At 42.5% G+C, this 25,578-nt stretch overlaps 1 protein-coding gene across 1 annotated transcript in view; it reads right to left on the reverse strand.

Annotated features, from left to right (window-relative positions):
• The window catches only part of FSHR (follicle stimulating hormone receptor), an 85,420-nt gene extending 65,850 nt beyond the window's left edge, over window positions 1-19,570 (reverse strand). The window contains exon 1 of the mRNA XM_059835459.1: window positions 19,315-19,570. Coding sequence (XP_059691442.1) covers window positions 19,315-19,499 — 185 coding nt within the window. The 5' untranslated portion in view covers window positions 19,500-19,570. The remainder of the gene's footprint in view (window positions 1-19,314) is intronic.
• Between the last annotated feature and the right edge of the window lie 6,008 nt (window positions 19,571-25,578).

Raw genomic sequence — 25,578 nt, forward strand, 5'->3', positions numbered from 1 at the left:
CAGCAAAGAACCTGCACTGCAGCCAGCCTGGGACAGCTCTCCCAAAATGGGGAGAGATACCCAGATCAGCACAAACAAACACCACCTATTCTGGCACTCTTTGAAACGGGCAATCTCTGTCTAGATTGAAGCGTTGAAGTATTCTTCAATATTTACAGCCAATGCAAGTTTTTGTACATTGCAGAAGAAGGGGTTGCTCCTTAGGTTAAAGCAATTCAAGGATTAGTCCCCTCCCTTTGCCAGATCAAAGGGTAAAACTGAATCAGAGGTAATGTTTTCAGAGCCGCATTCAGACTCCTATTTCATTGCACAGGATTAGCTCCACAAGACATTTCCAAAAACAAATGCGATAAGAACGCTTCAGCATTCTTTAATAATAAAAATATTGAAAGAATGTTTCAGCTCTCCACAAATTCTTTTACTAGGTCATTTTGATAATCTTTGTAAAATCACGGGAAATGCACTGCCACTGCAAAATGTCAAATTGCCCCTTATTGTCCTACCCACCCCCACTTTGCGAGGTGGACTATAAAGCAGACTCAGGCTCATAATACTCTAAATGCTAAGGGTTTTGTGTCACTTGTTTGCTGTGCTTTTTTTCTAAAACAGTCCTCCCCCTTCTCGATGGTAAAGAAACACTGGTTCACATAACCTTTGACTAGAGGGTGCAATCCTGATCGCTTTCATCTCAAAAAGGGTATATGAGTATTGGGAAAGGTAAAGAGGAGGGCAATAAGGCTGATCAAAGACATGATACAGCTTCCATAAGGGGAATAACCAATTTGGCTGGGACTTTTCAGTGTGGAAAGCTTAAAAGGATGCTAGAAGTCTACAGAATGTCTCAGAGAGGGTGGGCAAGGACTGATGCTGTTCAGCTCTTCCATTACAAAAACTTAGAGGCGAGGCCAGAGGCAGCTAGATTCAAAGCAAACAAGAGGACCTGGCTCTTCATGCAGTGCATGTGGACTACCAGAACTCCTTCATGCAGCTTGCCTGGGTGTAAGAAGCTGATGTGGGCTCACGGGTAGAATGTACAAGTAATTTGAGGAGAGATACGTTAGGGTTACTAAACAAACAACAAGAATTTCAGGCGATCCCCTGGGCGGGAATTAGTTGGAGGTTGAAGGAGTATTGTGGTAATACATCTTAAACGCTTGCCTAATTCTTACTCTGCCCTTCGCAGCTCTTAAAAATCCCTGTTGTACGCAGGATACTTGATCCGCCTTACCATAGCCATGTCTTATATTGCAGGGAGAGAGCAGGCAAAGGAGGGGCTCCCTTCCTACAGAGGAAAAACTGATGGTCATCTGCCGCTGCTGGGCTATACTCCTTCGGGGCAAGGCAGGGGATTGTGGAAAGAGGATCTAGCATGCCCTTGGTTGGTCTTGGTGGGCCAAATTTGAGCTGCTGACCACTCAAAGAGCCTTGCTGGGCTATACAACATCTCTGTGAAGCTTTGGGGCAAGATCGCGTAGTAAACAAGCTGAGGGGCTTCGCTTTCTTACCGTTATCTGAACAGCTGTGGTGTTGCTTAAATGTTGGTTGTTGCAAGTATCCAATCAATACTCTACCTGTGGCTCTCAAGTCAAAACAAAGATATCTATCTACTGCACTACATAAGGCACTTCTAACCTACAAAGAAATTTTCAGTAATATTGACTCCGTCTTTATGTGTCCGTATTGATCCTGAAGTAAAGAATCACGTTTTTAAAAGCAGACCAAGGCTTTGGAGGCGATTACCCTATGCCTATTTTCTTTATGACCATATCTAGGCTTGTGTTTTGTCTGATTGATTCCAGCTGATAGTTATGACATATTGCAGAAGAAATCTCAGGCTTTAGACTGTGAGGATGACCAAGCAGACCTCAGGATAAATTAGGAACAGACTATGAGGTTTTTTTACTGTGGAAAGAATATGTTACAGCAGCAAACACGGAGAGATGCAGTAGACATGATATGCAGTCCCTGCGCAAGCAGGACACCCAGTGAGCTTTTAACCAGCTGGAGAATTTCAAGGTTGAAGATTTAAACACTTGCATTAAACTGAGGGAAAGAAGGATACAATAGCATCGCCAGCAAAATGCACCCACAGTAAATAAATACCATTAAGTCACTAAATGCTGATCCTTGGCCACAGACTCAAATCCATCTTGGTGCTAAAAGGCACCTAGCTCCTTAAGGCTTTATTTTTAAGATGTTTTTAATAGTAAGGGTTTTATTTGAGTTCTCTAAGTCTGAATAGAGGTATTTATCTTTGGAGAACTGTCCCCCAGCCCTTAGACAAACCTGTGCTTCCCAGGAAGAAGTAGGGAAAGGATTTCCTCTGCTGGCCCTTAATTCAGGAACACGGTAAGTCCCGTTAACTCCAGTATGGCAGGATGAGGGCATTTAAGCAAATACTCAGATTTCTTTTCTAGCAAAAAGGTAGTGCTTTGATTCAAGACAATAGCGAACAATACACAGTGGGCCACCATCTGAGCAAAACCTGCATGAATATGAGCCAGGTAAACTTTCCTGAGCTTACTTCATATAACAGAAAAAGGAATCTAGACCCCCCTGCTCTCACTGGAGGTGTGAAATTAAATGTCTTTTTTCTCAGAGTGCAACAGAGGACAAAAAAAAATGAAACACAGAACAGAACTCTGCTTGAAAACAGAGTGAAAATAAATCAGCAGTGAATGGATTAGCTTCAGATCAGACTGCCCAGAGCAGCCTGATCTGGAACAGCAGAGCACTCAGGGCTTGTGTTTTTTAAATTAGTTTTAATAAATAGAATCAATAGCTCAAATTATGAAGAAGGACAAAAGCACAGATCAAATCGATCAAGGCTGTAGCTTATCGTTATAAGCCAAGGGGTGTCTTCTCTTGTCTGAATGAGATAAGGTGGCACAAGAATCCACTTGCAGCTTTTCAGTATCTCTCCCAGAACAGCTGTACGTGGAGTTGGATACAGAGCCTGAAAATGCTCCTGGTTATCCAAACACAAACACAGCCTCCCCTTCTTTTTCCTTTCCCCAACAGGAAAAAAAAAAAAATTAAAAAAAAAATAAAAATCAGGAAATGAATCCTTTGTCCTGAAGATAAATGGAGGAATTTACAGGGAGGACGGAACTAAATAGAAAAACAAGCACCAAGTTTCCTTCTTTATATATGGGATTTAAATGTTCAGGTGAAGAGATTCTTGTCCACATCACCGGAAAAGTGTCTTTCCACATATGAGGTTAGGAAGGGGTGTTGGAGAGCATTGAGGAGTTCTCTGTATCCAAAATAGTCAACCAAGGATTATCCACTGCAGGAGGGCGAGGGGGACGTCATTAACTGCAATCAGGTTTTTGGCTACAGGAGGGGGCATTTCCACACAGGCACCTTGTTTTCCTCTTTGTGGTTTTTTTTTTTCCTTTGTTTATTTGTTTTGTTTTGTTTTTCCCAGAGGGACTTTGCTCCGGGGAAGCTGCAGGGCCAGCTGCTCTACCATGGGGCTGGGTCACTGAGGAGCAGAGCAGGAGCGTGCCAGCAGCGGGATACCTGCTCTGCACGGGGTGCCTTCGCCTGGGCACACAGCTGCACGGGTGCTCACAGGAAGAGGTGGTCTCCAGATCTGCCGTGGCAACGTGAGGGTACAGCACACAGACACCCTTGCTATGCGACGCACCACCTAGAAGGGTAGGAGAAAATGGAGAATCCCAGCTGCCTCCTTACTCAGGGTAGTAGGGGGATGACCCTACTTCAGATAAGCTTGTTTTGATTAATAGTGGCCTCCTCCACCAATAACAAAACCCAGGAAAAGCATATTGCAGCTCCAAACATCTTTTCAAGTCTCGGGTTGGACTCCAGGTCACCAGCCCTGGGTCTGCACGTGGAGTGCTTCTACACTTCGTCACCGGGACATCACCATGAGCTCCTCTTTCCTCTCAGGGGAAACACCCCGAGCACCAGCTCTGGAACACAAGTGCTGCATAGGAAACTAAATCACTTAAAAAACCCTTCTCCCCTCCCAACATAACTTTCTTATTAAAATTAAGCCAAGTACAAACTACCAGCCCTGAATGTATTTCATTAAATACAGTATAACTGAAGAGGGTTTTGGCACACCACGTGACACCCTAGAGGTGTGAGAACAACGCACGCTGCTGATAACCTCCGCTAACTCCCATTCATCCTCAGGTGGAAAAGCTGGCATCAGTTACGTGGGCTTTGTGCCCACGTATAACACATAAGAGTCTTTTTCATTGCTGTGGTTGCATTATAGATAAACAACAAAAGGGGAATAATAGTCTTACACTAATAGAATATATGACAGATGTACTACTGAAAGTCATTCACATGGCTCCAGTGATGAGCGTGGTTCAAAACCTATCTGGACTAGGCTTCCCATCTTGCTAATAAATATTCAGAGACTTTTTAATCTCCAAGGACATAATATCGAACATCTGACAAAAAATTCAGTGTAGGTCCATAAGCGGTTTTTATTACATTTCAGTCGGAGGTAGATTTCACAATGTTTTATAGCAAGCAGTGCCTTTGCCAGAAGACATAGAACTTTCTGGTCAAAGCAGTCACCAGTTAACTGCAAGTCCGACAAAATAAACAAAACACCAATTATGATTCAAGTGTAGTGTAAGTTATTTTCTATTCAGTGAGGAAGAATTGATTTTCCCAGCAGGGTCACTTACACTGTAATGATTATTGCACGTAAGACAACTTAAGAAAATGATGGAAAAACAAATTAGATGGGCTGCAGATCTTTGGCTTATCTTGACTGCTCACCTTGAGGACCAAGTTAGGGAAACATAGTGTACAGTAGCGGATGTCAGGGTGCTTGAAACCTCTGCTCCCCTTCCACCTCCCTGATATTTCATATTAAAATTTCAAACCAGGAATAAACATTTCCAGCAGGGATAAATCATGAAGCAGCACATCTTGCCAGTCTGAGGACGTTTGCTTAATTAAAAACAGTGATAACTTGCTGTGACAGAAGATAATTAAAGGGGTATGACTTGTATAAGAACTTGGCTTTGTCAAATGCTCTCATTTTATACACACATCCAGTCATGACTCATAGGAGAAAAATGTTGCCACAGCTCCGTGGCTTTTGTTAGCTGACACTTCCGTACTGATGACCAAGTGCTAAAGCAATGCAGTGAAAGACTGGGCCCAGTATTACGACACAATCTAATGGAAATCAATAGGAACTCTTCCACTGATTTTTCAGCGTGTATTGGATGGACTTTTTATCGCATGCATAAGCCTGAATAATAGGAACAGAGGTTAACCAATCAGCGACGTAACGGTAATCTCTATGCGGAGATGGAATCGTCCCGATCAGAGTTTATAACAAAAAAATGAGTTGGCCTCACATTCTTCTCCGGCGACATCCACAATCAGCCAATGTACTGTACATTAAGTGCTGCACGTCTTATCTAGCTGATAGAATTCGCTGCAAGAGGCTTGGTTAACCACGTTTGGTTTTGCTTTAAGGCCAGTAAAAATGACAGTCAATGTCACCACCAAAACTGAAATGTCATTGTGAAGTTTCACACGTACCCATTAAGTTTTTCTTCAGATTTATTTCAAAGGTCTGCGTCATTACCTTCAGATCTCCTCTAATTGCAGCTTCCTTGCAGGATCTCCTATACTTTGCTCTGTTTTACGTGGTAAAAAGTCTCTTAAGTTTTAAAGATGAGTTGGCCTTGCAAAAAATAAGAGAATGCATGAATTTTGTAGTTGATTACTTTGTTGAGAAAATGTACCACTACTTTATACCCCTTGAGCTGTTGGGGTAGATGTAGTGCTTGGTATTTCAGTGCTTTTGATTATTTCATCTCACTACCCAAGCACTTTTTTTCCATTCTTTTTTTTAAATGTAACATCTATATCTATTCTTGCAAATGGATTGTTCAAACAGTAGGCATGATACTGGTCATTCTCTCTCTCTTTCTCAGATTAAGGCACACTTTTGGCAATGAGAAAATGAACGCTTACTCTGAGTTTGACAGTTGTAAAGGATGTTTATTTCCTAGGGCTTTGTTTGTAAGACTGCAGTGTTTAAAAGATTATTTTATGCTGCTTTTGGCAAAAGTCGCAGTTTGTATAAGTGCTACTGTTATGAGTGTTCACCAGAACAATATTTAGGGCCAATGTATTGGGTTACGGAAGAACAAATAACATGCAATGAAAGTATAGAAAGACACAACCAACTTACTGTCTGCCTTTGTGTATGCTTTATGATATTCCTACCTCCTTCACTCAAGGATAATCCTCAGAAACACACAGATGTTTCAGCTGATTATCCCTTTATCTGGCAGAAGTAGCCTCTGACATAGTGAGTTTCAGCACTGAGATAGCAGAGAATGGTTAGTGATCAGCTTGACGCCTTTTTTTTCCAGAAAGTATTTTCAATCATCACCTCTTCAATAAGATCAACAAGAGGGTTCTGTTACAGCAGCTACTGAAATACAGATACTAATGCTGGAAAAGGACTTTCCAACTGCTGGAACTCAACATCATGGAAACTCCTACAATGATGCTATACTTGATGGTGAAGGTGAAATTTAGACTTCCATATAGTCTAGGTGTACCTTCTTCCTTCTTTGGAATGTTTTAAGTTGACATCATATTGAAGATTAAGGCTTCTGGGACTCGTGGGCTTCTAGGATCGAGAGCCAACCTGAATCAGTTGAGTTCAGACTAAAAACTCTGACTATTTCTATGCAGCATAGGCTGAAGCCCAAAGCTGTGGTTCATAAAAGTAGGATACTAGCATAAGGTGCTTTACAGAAATGTATAAAGTCCTTTATACAACAAACATTGTAAAGATGTACTCTAGCTGGCAAGTCCGGCACCGCTAATAAAAATAGCAGCCTACCATCCCTCCAAAGCAGAGGTTAACAAGCTTTCTGTGGAATGCAGAAAATCTTCAAGGAGACGCAAGCAGGAACTTTTGAAACACCCCCTGCCTCATTCCCTATTTTCGCTGATAACCACCACTATGTGCGCTCAGCCTGGAGGACACTAAACAGATGAATCTACACCTAGAACCAAGGCCACCTCTTGGCAGCCTGGCGCTGAGGGGAAAAAAACATAAAGCCTTTCAAAGCCTTGAACAAAAGAGCCAGTCTCCCTGTTTTCTAGCACTGCTGGAGCGTTTCTTCCAGACAGTGTTCGCGCCTCTGACGGACAAACAAAATGGCAAGCCCTAGCTGCTGCTGGTCCGCAGCCCTGAAGCTACAAGGCTGTCCTCGCCAGACCAGGGCATCAGTAGGTCCAAGGGCAAACACTCCTCGATGGGCGCCTCGTGGAGACTCACGTTTCCGTGTTCAGCCCGTGCAGTGCTCCTGTAAAGCCCTGGATGGACGTGCTCCAACTTTTAGGGTGAAGTGCTCAAAAAACAACCCCGTTTCTGGGGTGTGGGCCCACGCTGAGCTGCACCGATAGAACACAGCAATAACATGTACGGAAATGAAGGAAGCCAAAGTAATATTCTTTGCTACAAGAATACTGTATATAAAAAAAGAATCTTGTAGATGCATCATTCTTATATTTATGAAGAGCTCTAACTAAGGAGACATATACAGATAGTAGCTAAACTCATAAAAGGGTGAAAACCTTCCAATTAGTGCTCCAGCTCCATAGCCAGCCCTACTGACCATTACAGAGCCAACAGTTATCCGTAATTGAAATGCCCAGGAAAATCTCCACCTCAGCTGTCTTTAAATTACTGACCGTAACACTACTGTGAAATGCTGTTTTTCTAATACAGTGCCAGAAACTGATACAAAAGAAGTAGAGGAATGAAGAGAGTGGAAAAGGTGATGATGCAGACATACCATGTCAGTAAAATTGCATTTGAGGGAACAAACCCTGAAACTGTATACGTATCACTTGAACATTCAAAAATAGTAGAGCTATGACTTTGTACTGCCTTATTTAGGAGATTCAAAGCAGCAGGCATGCGTTTCATGCCACTGAGCATAAAGCCTTCCTGTGATGAGAAATAGTTATTAGAAAGGAATATAAATGTGCAAGAGGTAATTTTTTTTCTTCTTTTTTTTTTTTTCTTTTGAACAAGGAAATATATTGCCACAGGACTATGGTCTGCTGAATAAGGTCCTGAAGGGGCTATAGTCCCAGCTAAGCCGCTGATTTGTTACCCTGTACTCTTGGGAAATTGCTTGTCCTTTACATCCTATAGCTTTGCTGTTTCTGTAATGGTTAAAATTATGTTTACATACTTACCAGGAATGTTGTGAAATCTGTTAATATTTATAGAAAACTTTGTGAGCCCTAAGAAAATCTTATCATTTCCATATGGCCCATTAAAACAATTAAAATCTCCCCTAATAATTTAAAATAAATTTCAGCAGTTGGCTACCTAGTTTATTTGTGCTTTCAACACACATTTTGTTTTTCCCTAGAGTGGTTTCCTGTCTACCACAAGAGCGCAAAGTCCTGAATCTGCAAATACGTACAGATGGGTAGTTCCACACCTGCGATTTGTCCCACTGGAAGGCAGCGGAGCTGCTTGGGCAAGCAATTAGGATGTGTACGAACACCGGTGGAATCAAACCCTGGATTTTCTTGGAGGGTATTACCTCACAGGGGCCACTAACGCCAATTTCAAAGGACTGAGGAATGAGGTCTGGGCTTCATCTGCCATGGCAACAACATACGGCAGATAGGAAATTACAGCTCCTGGGATTTGGATACAGTGAGTATTTCCCCAAACCAGTAATTCCACCTAGAGAGAGCTGTTGTTCTGCTGGAGCATTTCTTGTTTTGCTGACATTTTCTGACACAGTCTGTACTTCTTTTATGACTCTCCACTTGCCAAAAAAAGAAAAGCAAAAATTTCCAGAGCAGCTCTGTTGGCCAAAGAAAACTTCGGGGTTACAGCAGGTTTTTTAGTATCAACCCACCGCCTTCCCAAAGCAGGGGGGTTTATAGCCCCTCTTCTTATACCTTGCTTGTTCAGAAATTCCTGTATGTCTATAAATAATCCTTCTAGGAAACTGGACTCTGAGGAAAGACTCTTCAGAATTGATCGCTTCACAGTAGTTAACAATAAGGAAAAAAAGGATTTGGCTGATCTGTGCTCCTTTTTTGCAGCAGTGAAGAGACTGGAGATGCCAGAGAAAGCAGCATGGGCCATGCTCCTACTGCGGGAGCCAGACGTGCTTTCTTACCTCGGTGAGAGTCCGTGGCTGTCACAGACACGGGTGCCTCCCATTGAGTAGGGTGCCTTTTGACAAAGACTCTGTCCTCAAACATGCTTACTGGGCTACTAAAGGCGATAGGCTAATATATTTACATCATGTGATGGTACAAGTGAAAAAAGAAATCAAGGCTTACCCTGAAGATAGCACTGAAATCCAAACCTCTCAAAGCCAAGGGCAGGCAAGAGTGTTACACTAGGGATCATTTCTAAGCACAAGGCATAGCACAGAATATGAAACCATTAAAAGGCTTTCAGAAGGTGTGTAAAGAAAACCATTATAATCCTCAGCCTGCCCTTGTGACAATCCTTTTCAGTGAAGAATCATAGAATCAATGGGTTGGGTTGGAAGGGACCTTAAAGATCGTCTTGTTCCAAGCCCCCTGCCATGGGTAGGGACACAGAATCACAGAATCACTACAGTTGGAAAAGACCTGTAAGATCATCAAGTCCAACCATCAACCCAACCCCACCATGCCCACTAAACCATGTCCCACAATGCCTCGTCCACATGTTCCTTGAACACCTCCAGGGATGGTGACTCCACCACTTCCCTGGGCAGTTTATTCCAGTGTTTCACCACTCTCTCAGGAAAGAAATTTTTCCTAATATCCAGCCTGAACCTCCCCTGGCGCAACTTGAGGCCATTTCCTCTTGTCCTGTCGCTTGTCACTTGGGAGAAGAGACCAACACCCACCTCTCTGCAACCCCCTTTCAGGCAGTTGTAGAGAGCGATGAGGTCTCCCCTCAGCCTCCTCTTCTCCAGACTGAACAACCCCAGCTCCCTCAGCCGCTCCTCATCAGACTTGTGCTCCAGAGCTCTCAGCAGCTTCATTGCCCTTCTCTGGACACGCTCCAGCACCTCAATGTCCTTCTTGTAGTGAGGGGCCCAAAACTGAACACCTTCCACTAGACCAGGTTGCTGAAAAGAAGAAAACCAAACCCAAATAATTACTTATTGCTTCTTCCCATCCCATGCTCCTGGTTTCGGAAAAAGGGACCGGCAGGCAGTCCCTCCTTCCATTGCTACTCTCTCTAGGCTGAGCCTTTGGCCAGTTTATCAGTTACAGCTACGTATACATGCTTCTGCATTTCATTCTCATCTTCTTTGCCCGAAGTCAAACTGGTGGAGGAAGAGGTTAAACACACAGACACTCCGAGCACATGTGCAGGTGCGTGCATGCACGCTATTCTCTTCACTTCTTTGGAGTAAGGGTGAGGGGAGGTTGCTTGATGGGTATCCCAATGCATCCCACTGTTTTATGTTCAGAACATAAATACAGGACACCAGAAACTCTCCTGAGAAAACAAGCACCAGTTTCTCTTCCAGTCTCCACACAGCCTTCATTGCAGTTCTTCATTGCACACTACTATTTCAAATAAAAAAATATCTGCTGCCCATCATTTGAAAGTATATTTCCTCCTCGCCCCACTCTCAAACAAAAGAAGAATCAAACATTGAAAACTTGGAATTTTTCCCCATTGAATGTTTATGCACGTAGTGTTTCTTGAAAACCACTGAAGGTTCATATATTTCTTACAAATAAATATTTACAAATTAATTCCAATTAACTGACTGTATTTGGACAAGGATTCGTATCAGAAAGTACATCCTCCTGTGTGCCATGTGGAAACTTTATGTCAGTAGGACCATTACAAGAGCAATGCTCCATAAGTGTTCACAAAACAGGATTTCCAGGCAAATATGTTAAAATGCTGACTAGTAACCGCATTCTTGCATAGATAAGGGAGTGGAATGAGGTGAAAGTTTCAGCCCACGGCTCACCCAGGGGGTACATGTTTAAAGTCAAAGCTGCCCTGCCTATAGCAAGTTTTGAATATGTTACGTTCAAGGATATAGCATTATTTAGCTAATCCAGGCAAAGCCAGAGGCTCAGAAAGCTCAATATGCTTACGAAAAACAAAGACTGTTTCATACTGAGTTGGGCTGAAGACTTTTTTCATTTCACTTAGAAACACATCTCCCTCTGCATATAATAACAGTCTGTAAATTCTCCTCTGGCTAACGAGGAGCAAATACATCTGAGTGGCTTGATAAGGTAATGGGAGATAAGCACCCATACCTTCCAGGCTGAGCTCTTGCAACACCTAAGGATGTTTGGAGGAAAACATTAAGCAAAAGCAAACAAATCGTAAGCTTTCCTGACCCTAGACCTGCAAAATCAAGGAAGCTCTACCTGAGTAAAGCCAGAAATTGGGCTCCTTATTACAGTGTATGCAAGACAATTAGAAGAAATAATTTTCTATACTCTTATATGAAATCCAGGCTTCAGTCTGACCTATAATTTGAAATAAGCTTCATTTTAATGACTTACATTTCACTGCTAATAAGAGCAGTCTAATCAAACTACAGGCAAAGAGTGTGAAATAATTTACAGGTTTTGTTTGAAAAGGTCAAGGTCTTAAACAAAGAAAAGTGACTTTTCCTACCAAAATGCTTGCCCCTCGCTGGGTAAAACTAATAGACTGCTATGAAAAATAATACCTGTCTTTTGTGCCCAAAGTATCTTGTTTACCAAACACACGCACATATTAATTACTAATCAGCTGCTGCCAAAATGAACAACACGGGGCTGACAGAGGTCCCCGTCGCCAGACAGTGGAAATGAACTTAGTTCTTTCCACTGAAGTTAATGAAGCTATGACAATTGAAATTAGCTGTGAACCTACCCCAATTATCTTTTAGCTTGCCCGCACAAGGACACTCAGGAAAGTTAAGCAGAACTAACTACAAAGCCATCGCATTAGAGGAGAGTGAAGCACTGTTGAACTTTGCGTGGATTTCTTTTGCTCCTGAGTTGGGTGTCTAGCAGGTTTGTTTATTTTTCTTTGCTATGCTAGATAATCCGGTTTGGCTTTGCAGGACCCCCCCCTGCATACAGACTGCTGGCGCTATCAGATAGAGCAGCTACCCTCTTTGGGGTGTATATTCACTTGGCATCTCTCTTCCGTGCAACTGTTCTCTCTGTTCTTGGTGCGTTCCTCACCCACCCTCTTTTTTCACAAGCTCTCCTTATACCCCATATTTTCAGCGACACACCAGCCCGGTGCGACCCCCCGGCACCTGTGAAGGAAACCCTTGAGCTGCACAGCAGACTTTCCCCTGCTAGCTTATCAGGCGACACGTTTCGTGCGTGATACTCTTCTAGAAGAATTCAATTTGGAGCTTTTAAAGACATCTCGCGCTGCAGATCTCTTCTCCGTTACATCTCAGAAGTGCTGCTGGGAAGAGCAAGTATTTGAGAAGCTTTTTTTTTTTTTTTTTTATTTATTAGGCACGGCCTGGGTTTTGAGGGAGATAATAAGCTTTATTCTTCAGGACTGCAGTGCTGATATGACTTTGCTAAGGGCCAGATCCAGAAAAGGATTAACTCAAATTCCCAAGCTGTCATTTATAAATCTGAGTGAGGAGCTGAAAGAATACTGCATGGACAAATGCAGATACAAGGATAACAGATGAGTTGTCCCAGCTTCGTGGCTCTTACAGCATAGCAGTCTGTGCCCTGCTGGGTCAGAGCAGAAGGGGCACACACACACACACCCCCCCCTTTCTGCATCCCCCTCCTGTATAAATACCCTGAGCTCCCTGTGTGAGGGATGGGAGGGCAACTCAGTGAAGCTGAACAACTGCAACAGAAACACATAAGCACTTTAATGGCTTCCAGACTCATAAAAGCACTCTTCAAAACTTTCTCCTAGAGCTCTGACTATGCTCTGCTCGTGCTCTGCTTTCCCAGTTAGCGATGGTCACAGCTGAGTATCAATAGGATTCCCTGGGCCAAAGTGTCTTGGCCTCCCTGGGTGGGATGAGGGATGAAGTTAATTTATTTTAATACTAGAAAAGAGAAGGCATCAAATTCTAAAATACAGCGTTTGAATTCTATGCAACTGGTGAGTTGTGAGAAGCTGGAGTAAGGGGAGTAAATGAAGCTAGGAAATCACCCATAGTGTTGAAGAGTTTAGCGTGGCATGCCATTCAGAACAAAGGACATGAACTGCTGCATGACGCCGGTGAATTCGCGATTCCTCAAACCTTTTTTGTGTTTCATGTTCTTGTTGGAGGAGTAAAAGATAGACCTCCATCATACTTTGTAATGTCCCCTAGGCTTACCAGCTTCTCCATTTTAACCACACTTTAGTTTAAAACTACTTATTTCTGATCTTACCAGGGCTTTTTTCTCTCTTGCCGTGCCTTTACGCTAAACCTTGGTATTTACCAGCTCACACCTCATGAATAACATTACTGTCAAATTCTCCTAGGTTATAATTGTATGAAACAAGATTTGAAATGGGGAGGCACCCAAGATGAAGACACCATATTTGAGACAAGAAAGTGTGACACCTACAAATGACTAGTTTAAACTTCCAAACACTTTAGAAAAACATTGATGATAATCTCATTCAATAGGCAAATTTTGATTCTTTGTAGGAAGCGAAGCAGAATATACCTCAAATGTCAGCGGTTTTGTTTCGGGACATGGAGCTGACCAGCCCTAGGAACCCATTTTGCCTGGTATCAGATGCACGGGGATGTGACATGGGGTCTCTGTTTATTCTGTGTGTGTGCTAGACAGAGGCTGCCGGAAAAGCCAGAACTTGTACATGGGGAGAATCTCTCTGTAGCTGACCCTGGTGAAAGGCATCAGCCAGCATAGACCTTGGTACCCTCTCAATGCCACAGGCAAACAAAATCAAGTCTTGCCTTTCACTGTGTTTCCCTGGGGAAAGCTTAGTGATTTAACAAGTCGTATACTTGCCATTAAATTTTAAGTGAATGCGCTTTCATTTCAAAGATATATTAGATACATATGCACACATCTATATGTCTTCAGACTCAACCATACATCTCTCATAGATGCATCGAGCTGCGGTCCTTGTAAGTTGGGTGAAAGTCACACATATGTACTTATCGCCATACATCACGACTAAGCCAGCAGAGAGTTCTGCGCTGCAAAGCAACTCCTATTGCGTGCAGCATACCTCCTCGTGTTGAAAAGTTCCTGAAGCTTTGGAAACTGCATGTTTCTATAGAGATATGTACTTGGTAATTTATAGTAGCTGAGGATCTGCCCTGCAGAGTTTATTATCTTTCTTTAGTGTCACTTTCTTCCTTTTCTTTTTTCTCTCTTATGCTCTGCCTATTTCTTTTTATCCTCCCAATGAAAATGTCAAATATAGAATCCAACATAAGCATTGGACCACTCCACCGACACACAGCCAGTGATCGTACAGCAACCTCTGAGGTGCTTTCTGCTTCAAGGTATGAACTGATCATAAATTCGGGAAGAGAAGAATGTAGCACTAACTGTAGACTTTTTTCTACTCTAATGGAAGCGAAGCCGGTTTAAATAAAAAAGAAAAGAAGAAGGAAAAGCTTCAGGTAGCATGCAATATGCTCTCAATATGCTCTGCGGTGCCAATATTCTCATCCCCTTCTGATAATATGTGGGTTTATTGATTAACCACCATAACACAGGGACCTGAAAGCTTCATGGGTCTTCATTTTGTTAGCTTACTTGATCCTCTCCACACCCTGCCTTTCTTAGATTAAGGTCAGTCCCCCAGTATAAACACCTGAGCAAGAACTGTAATTGTTTGCAGGTTTCAATGTAGTTTAAGTGTGAAAGCATAAAAAAATCCTAATTGCAGCTGTCAATAACACTGTGGCAGCTACTCTTCACATCATTTGCAGTTTCTGTCGCAGAGAAGCACATCTGACTCACCCAGTACATTACACAGAACTTGCTATTTCAAGGCAGCCACCGTTTTAGTGGTCAGACATCTACTCAGCCTTGACTTGATAGCCTAAAATAAATATCCTTGAGCAACTGTACAAAAACACCTATGCAGAGAGCAAGTAAAAAAACCCACTGTTTATAGTTTGCAGATGCTTGGGAGAAAACGCTCTGCATAACATACCTTTAAACCCCTCTGACAATGGCTAAACCGGTCAGTGAAGCCAGAGAACAGATTTTAAAATACAAAACACCATATGATTAAGTCTAGGCCTTATTTATTTTACCTGCAGTTTCCCTCTCTCTTAGATAGTGCTTCGACAGATGGGTGCCAAATGATGAACCATCTCTGTTGCCAATTACTTCAGTCGTCTCAGTTGCTCCTTTCTAAAACTGGCACCAATCTCCCGCTGAAGCCTCTGGCACGCTAACAAGTTAAACAAGTCCTTTTAATTAGCTGAGTCACACATCTAAGTTTGCAAGCTTTCTTTGAGGAGCCTCCATTCTCAAGAAATGTTTTTCATATCGTCTCCACAGTGTAGAAACAGTCAGGCAGAAGGTACCAACTGGTCAAAATCTACGTGCTGCTGTGGGCTGCTTCCCTTGTATGCCAGCTAAGGATGGCTAATCATCAGGGCAGTAAAGTTTAGGAGTAGGAGAAAATTAGGAAAGTAACAAAGTTGGAGGCAGTTTCTCTTTCTAACAAATACAACATGACCCAATTTTATTTCCTGATACCTTTTTATCACAGCATTAGTTACAGGATGCAGGTAAAATGCTGATATCAATATTTCTTTCACATAACTCTGCAGGATTGCACGCAGAATTGGACCAAGCAGCCTTTTTCACCTCCCTTCTTAAGGTGCCTGGTACCGTTGCTTTATTTTGTCAAATCAGAGGTACAGTCTGCTGCCCAAATGGTTGCACCTCACTGCTGGGGTAGAGCTCTCTATCTCCCTGGGATACTGTAAGAGTGATTTCAAGCACTGCTGAGATGAGAAACCCCAAATCAAGGAAGGGTGCTGTAAGAGAATGAGTAAGCTTTTCACGGCATTTCTAGCTGTATTCCCCAGTTGTTATTCATATGTTTCTGCTTAAAGAAGTTTGCTAAATCTTAAGATGGAACCCTTCTATTCCGAGAACAAGTTATTTTTGTTTGCATTACTTTCTCAAAGCAAGATCTCTAATGACTAAACGAAATCTTAGTGAATACTAAGGATGGATTACAAAGCTTGACACTGGATTTTAAAACTGTTTTAGATCTGCAAGGTGTAAACTGCCTTAGGAGGCTACAGAGTTGCTCCCCCTCTCTCACTCTGCGGGGCAATTAATAGTTAATACTTTGACACAAAGGAACCTCAGTTTCCCGTCTGGACTTTCGGCCTCTGATTCCTCATGCATTACCTCCAGAGTTGTAAGGCACAGCCATCTACATTTCTCACCGGCATTTCGGTATCTATAAAAAATTGCCAAGAATACATCTATCCAACTCCTCTTCCAGGCAAAGATTATAAAGCAAAACAGCCAATAACCACAGCCTCTCTTGCAACCACTCGTAGCACGCCAACTGCAGAGCGCTTGCAAATCTGCAAGGAGCAATGTACAAACCAAGCTGTAACTATTCTCTCATGAGATCTTGGCCTGTAAGTGAAAAAGTAGACGTGGCAGCAAGAACAGTAATGAAAACCCGTGATTTCTGATCCCTGCTCTGTTTCTACATGGTAAGTACAAACCAAAATCCCTCACCGTAAGAGGTTGCCAGCCCTGTCTTCTGCAACACCCTTGCTAAAGCAGATGCTAATCCAACCAGGAGCAAATCCCCGTCTCTTGTACCATGCCGCAGAGCTCACGTTTGCTGTGGAGCATAAGCTCTCACTGCTGGGAAACCAGCCACAAAGAAACCCATCACGGCAGCCAACCCTCAACAAATAAAAAAAAAATAATAATAATAATTAAAAAAATCAGCCATGGCAAAGAGCTAATGGCTGTTGAGGGCAATATTTTTGCCATTATCCTGAGTTTTCTTACCAAGTAACAGAGCTGGCTGCCACATGCCAGTGTCCCAACTTAAGAAACAGCTGTACTGGACAGAAACACACAGCAACAGGAGAAGTGCTTGAGGCTTATCAGGCTCCTGTTCTCCCTCCAAAGCTTTCACCGGCACGTTCTTCGACATCTAAAAGGCACTAGGAAAGGACACAAGGATAGCTTAGGAAAGCTATCAAGACCACATAAGAGAAGGTGAAGAGCTCTAAGTGTAGTGAAGAAAACCCCCTCTTTTATGTCAAACAAAAATAGACCACATCCAGCACTCCCAGAATGAGCTCTTAGGTGAAAAAAGTACCTTGTAGGTGCTGTGCTTAGCAAGAAGTCTGTGCTTGTGTCCTATACAGGGTCCTTAGACACCGTGGCTGTCTACGCTCAAGTTGCTACACTGATTTTAAAACCCTTTTGACTCATTGAGGCTTTTTGAAGAGACATAAAGCAAGCTTTTTCTGTTACCAACAGTGCATTTGCAACAACACCTGGAGCAGGACAGTCTATTTTAGTCACCTGAATCACCCCACTGGGCACTCGGCAAAGAGAAGTGTAGGAAGGCACCTTTCTAGAGTCTCCTTTGACCTTGAAGGAAAATCTAAGGTTTATGTGCCACTTAATAGCTCTTCAGCTAATGCATCTGGCTTTAGTAACATTAACTTTTGGTATATTCAAAGCAACTCTACAGAGTTTCCTTGGATAAATCCTCAAGCCATGCTGAAATCAATCCTGGGTCTATACTGATTTAATGGGACCAGAATTCCCCCCCAAGGAACCGAAAGTTGATGTAAGTGAGAAGAGAGTCAAGCCGAGAGATTCTAACTCCAATATTTTACGGCACTGACAGAAGAAAGGATTCACTTGCTGTTTTTGGTCGCACTAACGTTGTAGTCAGCTTGTTTCAGAGAATACACACTCACGCTGAGGAACCCACGAATTAGCATCCTCAACAAACCCTCGAGAAGTTAACAAGGATCTGCTGCAAACAAATCCCATTTTACTAACAGGTGCTTTTTGGTGATATAAAACTCTACTTCTTTGCAGAAATAATTATAAACTGCTTTTGCTTAATCCCTAGAAGGTAGACCTTAACTGTGTAATCTAAAGAAACAATCAAAGCGAAATTAAACGAAATTACCAGTGTATGCCTGGAGCACAGTTCACTCAGGCTTTAGATGACCTAAATCACAGATGGATTATTTTTCTCTCTAGTTGCAAGAATGATTTAAACTTTTACTGACCTTCTGTGGTTAATTCAGAGATTTTTCCCCAGTTTTCACCACAGTCTACTTATTCAGTGAGCGTAGCAACTCCTTCTGAACAAAACATAACTTCTGCCCTAGGAAAACTGTGGGCTATGTTGTTAAAATTGGGATAGGGGTATATTTTTCCAGCTAATGACATATCATTCTTCCTTGTATCCTCCCTCCAAACTTGCCACTCCGCTTATTAATCAAAGGGGTTATCCAGCACCACTCCTTTCATTTTTGGTTTAGGTCCTAATAATGTCAGACGGCTGTAGGTGTAGGCAAGGCGTGACAGAACTTGCTTTAAAAAAAAAATTAAAACGAAAGAAATCGTTTGCACTGTTACATACTCGCCATTGCGTAAGCTCTTTCGCTTGCCTGTGCTACTGACACCGAAAACAGCTGTCGTACATTATTGCTCATGTTACTTTGTGGAAAACAAAGAGAAGATTTAAGGTAGATAAAACTCTTCCTTGAGTAACACGGTACGGTATCTTTACGTGGTTCACTCTCTCCAACTGCACTCGTGCGGCTCCTCTGATAGAGGAGGATCGCGCTCTGAATGTTTATCAGAGTCCTTTCTGTAATGCCTCTGTGATTTCAGAAAGAAAACATTAAGTTGCTTCTTGGCAAGCAAGCACAAACCTTTGGAAAGCTCCCGCAGCACAAACAAACGCTCATCATCAAGTTGTTTGGGGCAGACAAGTTGCACTACACGTTTCGACAATGCTAAAGCAAGCTGTAAAGAAAGCTTAGGCTTTATGCTTCAAATTACTGTCACAGCACCAAGGAAGCTTGTTTAAAATTTAGTATGCGCTTTGCATTATAACGTACCCTATCGTTTCTTAACAGAGATCTTAAAATGAGCACTATCAGAGTAACGGAGAGGAGCTTCAAGATGTAACTAAGCGAGTGTCGGAGGAAGGGCTGTGCTTTCCAAACAGCTGGTGTAAGTCTCCCGAGCGACTCCCTACAAACCCGACCCTCGGCTTGCCAAGCAGCAGTTTGTTTTGAGAGCCAGCAGCAAGGCTGCTGCTCGCAACCATTCCCTCTCCCTACTTACAGTTCGGTGGTGTTGGCGGGGATGTCCCGGGGAACCTGGACCACCTTGCTCTCCTGACAAATGAAGACCCTGCCTGCGCAGCGGCAGGTGTGGTGCTGGCATCCCGAGCAGCCCACCAGGAAAACCAGCAAACAGGCGAGGACTGGAGACATCTCTGCCTTCAGGTCTGTGACCGTCTCCTTCATCTCAAAGGGAGGAATGCAGAGACCTCCCAGCCCAATCCCCGAATGGAAGATCCGCCCTAAAAGCTGGGATGGACCACGTGGCTCTTCGGGGATGACTTCTCAGCAACTTTCGGTTCATGGCCCCAGATCCTTTATGACCTTAGAGTAGGGATGGAAAGAAGCAACAATGACTTTACATAACAAAAGCGTTTTATATTTTAAGTGGTCTTGAAATCACGGGCCCCAGCTGAACTAAGCAGGGTACTTTTGACACACTGGGTATCTGCACTGGGAAAAGGTCTTTGCTTCTCAGCTACTCTATTTTGCATATCTTGTTTGGTAGGACCAAGGGACAACAAAGCATTTGGACTTTCTACAGTGCAGGCACTTTTGTCCCTGAAAGGAGAGGCACTACTTATGCTCCCCTTCGTGGATCCAAAAGCGCCTGCTTTTGTGTTGCTCCTAGGCAAAAGAAATGTGTTATTTTTGTATTTTATAGGGTATATAATCTATTGGATAGGTTAAAAGCTATTCAGTCCTAAAGCCAGAGCTAAATAACACACCTTTATTTTCAACTGTGATTATTCTTCATGTACTTGCTGATTCATCTCCTCTTTTCCTTGAAACCTTTATAGGAACTCAAACAGGAAAAAATGCCACAATCCCAATGGTGCCAGGGGACTGGCAAGCTAGTTTCATCATCTGAAAAAAACCCCAGAAATATACAGAACGGCTGTTTGTGACACGACAGGAGGAAAATAGCTTCAAGAATACCATCATAAGGCCTGGATGTTGAATCCTGTCTTTGAGTCCTTATTTATTTGGTTTACTTTTTCACTGAGCTAAAATACCTTTCTTGTTACAAATATTAATCCTTGGGGAAAGGACCTTGCTAACTCTTTCCTGGCACTCAGTCATGCTGTACCAGGCTGTCATCTGTCTACAAGACACCCAAAATGAGAATTTTCTGATACAAAGGTGGGGGTTTTTGTTGGTTTTTGGTTTTGTTTGGGTTTTTTTGTTTGTTTATTTCTTTGCCTTTTATTTTATTTACTTTTAAACTGTAAATAACTGTTTCAGACACACAGAGCTTTTAAGTCATGTGCATTTTAAGTGGCTGTTGGAGCTGGATTGCCATGGGTAATTCTGCTGAACTTGACTCACGTTCAATCCTTCACATTGCTCAGAAGGATTTTAATCTTGTTAAAAGCAGCTTTTAGGTTGTTTTTTCTTGGGGGGGTGGGGGGGGTTAATTGTTTTTTTTTAATTTCTTCCATAATCAAAAAGCATAAGGAAACGTAATGAGACACAAGACAGCATCTTTTCTCTGACGTGTGCTGGCCGAAAGATTCTACCATTCTCAACCTTTAAAATAAGCATCAAAATGTAGCTGTTTCTGAAAGGAGCTAATTATGAATTTACAAAACTATTTCAACTGATTCTTTAAGTTACCCTAAGAGTTATCTTAACTTCACCAAATCTCACTAAATATTTGTTATTTTTTCCCCACTCACTTAAGCATAACTCAAGATGAGAACAGTGATATTTACATAAAAAAGGTTAAAAAAACCCCCACGACAATCTCTTTCTAACATGGTAGGGTTGTAATGAATTGTAAGAGAATTCATTTAGCTGTCTGTGTAAAACAGAGCCCATTTTGCTAAGGTGTTGAACAAGTTTCGTGAGAATGACAGCGACTGCCAGAAAAAAGGTTTTCTAAAATATTAGTGACTTTTTCCTCCTCTCTCTCTCTCTATATATATTCTTTCCTCTGAAAGATCGTAGACCTACAAGATCTTCTGAAATGAGTACCGCCTTTACTTTCCTTCATACTCAATGGGATGAAAACTGCAGAAGTCCTATGGTCAAAGAAATTCCCATATAGGGCACAAGAACATTTGGTTACAAACGAATGTAAGTCATATCTCATCATCCCGAAATACATCAATATAAATGGTCATGTTATACTGTTGAAATGGATAGTAATATTTATGACATAGTTTAAAAAGTGGTAACATTCTCTGAACGTCAAAATAATTTGCACCAATATGAAGACATTGCAATTTGATTAACTTTGGGTTTCCTATATCAAACTATAAAATTGGTTTCAGATGATAGTAACAATTCTTCTATATGCCAAAGTCAGGAGATTAAAAAATATCACTAGGGCTACAAGAGATCTTTCCAATTATTAGTGACTTTCAAAACTATACTAAGTATGATTTATTTTAACACAACTAGTAAAACATAGATGTTTTAAAACCTCAGGCCAGACCCAGCAGCAAATCATGAGCAAAATGAAGAAAAATCGGAGGTAGGCTGGCTCCTTCCTGTTTTTGTTTGGTGACACCATTTTATCAGTACAATACACATTGCTCTGCTTTCATTTACAACAGTTAAGAGTGAGATGCCGATTATTAAATAATACAAAAACCCCAACCCCCAAGATTCCCTTGAAATACTATGGAGATAAGACTTTTAGGGAAACACCCAGTTATCATTAAATTCAATAAAATCAGATGAGCATATAAAACGGAACTGGCATTTCATTCATATTAGAGCAAACACTAATTCAGGACCACACTAAAACTAGCTGAGGATAAATGGAGATTCAAAAGGATTTCCAAGTTGTTTTATATATATGATCTAAGGTCTTGAAGAATAGACTCTGGTGCATATTAATTTTGTGAACTGGGAATCTCTCTCCCGATTTCTGTTCATGACTGCCAAATGACAGACAACCACATCACTGCAGTCCCCTAGATGGATTAATCAGCTGATGATCCTCTCAACAGCTGTGTTATCAGTTCACGAACACAACTGCCTCCTCTCAGGAAGAAAATCTGTGTAAAGGAGGGGAAAAAAAAGTCAAGATATCTCCTGGTCTCTTTCTGGGAGGTTGCACTGCCAAGCCCTTCTTGAGCATCAGGTTGGAGCTACTACCATAGCTGAAAACCCAAAGGACCTGTTGCAGGGGATCCGTGAGAGCTACTTAAAGCTAGTCATGAACATGCCTCACAGCTTTGCGCTATCACAGGGTTTCATATTTTTTCCTCAGTAGCTTGTTCAAAGCAACGCAGGGGGCAAACTCATGCCTCCACAGACCTGCCCCAGCTACGCACTCCTCCCCCTTCAGAGCATCACGTGCTAGGAGAAAGGAGACGTCTCATGGAGATGGCTGACTGTGATGCACTGTCATTGAGATACATACTGTTGAAAATATAAATGCAGAGATGATGGCGCTTTCAGATATTTGTAAGAGCCTTATCTTTGCATCCCTTTGCAGAAGAACTATGCTCCAGCTGGCAAATTGGTCTAGAGAGAGTAAACTGTTTTCCTTAGTAAGGAAAGCAAAATTTCCCCAAATTGAAGCCCTGTAGCAACAGACATGCAATTAAATAAATTATGACAGAAACTCAATGATGAAATTATAGATTATGTAATTAGATGGCTTCTGGGACAGACAGTTAATTTAAGGTTGTATGATCACCAAGGGATCTTTTTTAAGACAGTAGTAAAGGAGTCTGGTTGATAGGACTGGCCTCTAAAGTCACCATTGGCCTCCAAAATTAACACTGGTCTAATTCTGCAAGCACTGAGCCGGAGGAACTGAGGGGTTTTGCAGATCCCATCCTCTGACCAAGCAGAGGTGGATGTCCCGGGCCACGCTGTCGCCTGGATTGGCGGGGATACAGAGGGAAGTAAAATGAATCACCCCAGCTTTCTCCCTCTCGTCCTCACTAAACTTCCTCCAAATATAGTGAAATGACTCTAAGTCCTTCCAGCGCAGTGCAGATGTGGTCAGCTCAGCATCTAAATCCAGCTGTCGGAGGTGTGGGAACAGCTCTTTTTCGTAAGGCAGGAAGCTTACCGGGTGTTGGAGCGCATCAACCTACAGGCAAGCAAGTTCACAGCAGTTTCTGCCTGTGTTTCTCTCTTTTGAATCACAACACGTCAGCTCTTTAAGTAAACTCTCTTTCTGCTGACATTTCCCTCCTCAGAAGAGCGTTTAATTACTGAACACCACTGTAACACTGGCTTTGCTTAACCATAAGTGTTCTATAAAAATGTGTAGGCAAATAAATCACCTGTATGAACAGATGACATTACAAACCACATCCAAAAGAAGTTTATCCTTCAGTGAGTGGAGATTTCTTGCTCTTTTGATGATTTCCAGCACATAGGTTCTCCCTATGGGTTTACAGGCAGCAATAGCATCTATTGTCCTGACTATCATGCTATGATCAGGAAAAGGCGTCTTCTATCCAGAAAAGCTTGCAATATGAGATGTAACAGACAGACTCTTAAAAGGAAATTAATACTGAGTTTGACACAGTATTGATTTCCCTTTTGTGAAGGACCAGCTTGGGTTTTAAAACAGCGGATCACTGAGGCCAACAGCCCATTTACCTGATAAAAATATAATGGTTTAGGCTTCTTTCCAGAAATAGCCTTTCTGAACAGATGTTTTTTAGCATCATCTTTTTCCATGAGTGGGGATTATTTTAAAATACATTTGAATGGCCAGAATCTATCTGTGCCCTCAGTGTTGAGAACATAAAACATTAAACCAGCCTAATAAAAGCAGCAGCTTATTGCTCTCTCAGTTCTTTTAGCCAGCTGCTCTCCTGCAACCTTAACTCTAAAAAAAGAGTGAAATGGAGATGGTAAATTAGCCACCAGAGGGAGTGCATTCACTCGAGAAGAGAAAACACGCTGGTATAAGGAAAGGATTAGAAAATGTATGGAATTATGCTCACGCAGATTTCCTATGACTGCCCAGCTTTTGAGTTCAAAACTTGGCCGTGATTAGTCCGCTTATTAAATAGCACCTCTGCAGACGGCAGAGCCGCACGCTGCATGGTGTTGTGTTTAATGCAGCAATAACCGACCGCACTGTGTCTCTTGCTTCCCTCCCTCCATGCCCCCCACCTCCTTAAAACCTAATTAGCATCTGATGTAAATGGCCCTGCCTGTTTAACTAGGGAAGGTCACTGCTCGGTGCAGAAGGGCCTCGGACACTTCTAACATTTTTGCTGACACTTCTCAGCAGTGAGCATGTGCTTGTGTTACAACATGGGGGAGCAGGGGAATTATGACCTATTTTATTTTACTCTGCCCCAATACTTTAACGGCTTTGATGGCTGACAAGCTCCCACCCAGCCCTTTATCTATGCAATTTTTCAGAGGCAATCTGAGGATATAAGCGCCTCACGTATTTTCGGACCATGGGAGACACATGCAAGAGATAACAGTGAAGTCAGAGAATAGTCTTTGCCACCCCATCTAGTACTGCTCCCAGGTTCAGGTCTGCTCATCCCCAGTCGATAATAAAAGACGTAGCCCATCTGCTAGGTTTCTATCACGTGTCTGTAGAAGCACAGTTATAGAAGTACTTTTTCTTTGCACCATCCGCAAGTGGGTTTGACTAGACCAAAATAATGCACAAGAGACACCGAAGCCTGCCTGGAATCACCGTTTGCATCATATATTCTTCCCCGACACCTTTCCCAGCCAGCAAAGCGTATCTGAAGGCCAGAGATATGAGGCAAGAGAAAACTTGCCTAACTGTAGTGTCAAGTAGACCTGCCTACAGACAACAGTAACCATACATTGTTCACGTTAGCACCAGTAGAACCTCATGAAATCCAACAGGGACAAATGCAAAGCCCCAAACCTGGGGAGGACGAACCCCCTGCAGCGATACAGGCTGGGCATTGCCTGGGCGGTGAGTAGCTCTGCCAGTAGGTTGAGAGAAGTGATCATTCCCCTTTACTCAGCACTTGTTAGACCACATCAACAATAGTGCATCCAGTCTAGGACCCCCAGTAGAGGAAAGACGTCATTTGACTGGGGGGAGTTCAAGGAAGGCCACCGAGATGGTCAGGGCAGGAGCTGGATATATTAGGAAAAATTTCTTTACTGAGAGAGTGGTGAAATACTGGAATAAGCTGCCCAGGGAAGTGGTGGAGTCACCATCACTGGAGGTGTTCAAGGAACGTGTGGACGAGGCATTGGGGGACATGGTTTAGTGGGCATGGGGGGGTTGGGTTGATGGTTGGACTTGATGATCTTACAGGTCTTTTCCAACCTTAGTGAT

Source organism: Gavia stellata, chromosome 2 (assembly GCF_030936135.1).
Source record: "Gavia stellata isolate bGavSte3 chromosome 2, bGavSte3.hap2, whole genome shotgun sequence".
Lineage (NCBI taxonomy): Eukaryota > Metazoa > Chordata > Aves > Gaviiformes > Gaviidae > Gavia > Gavia stellata.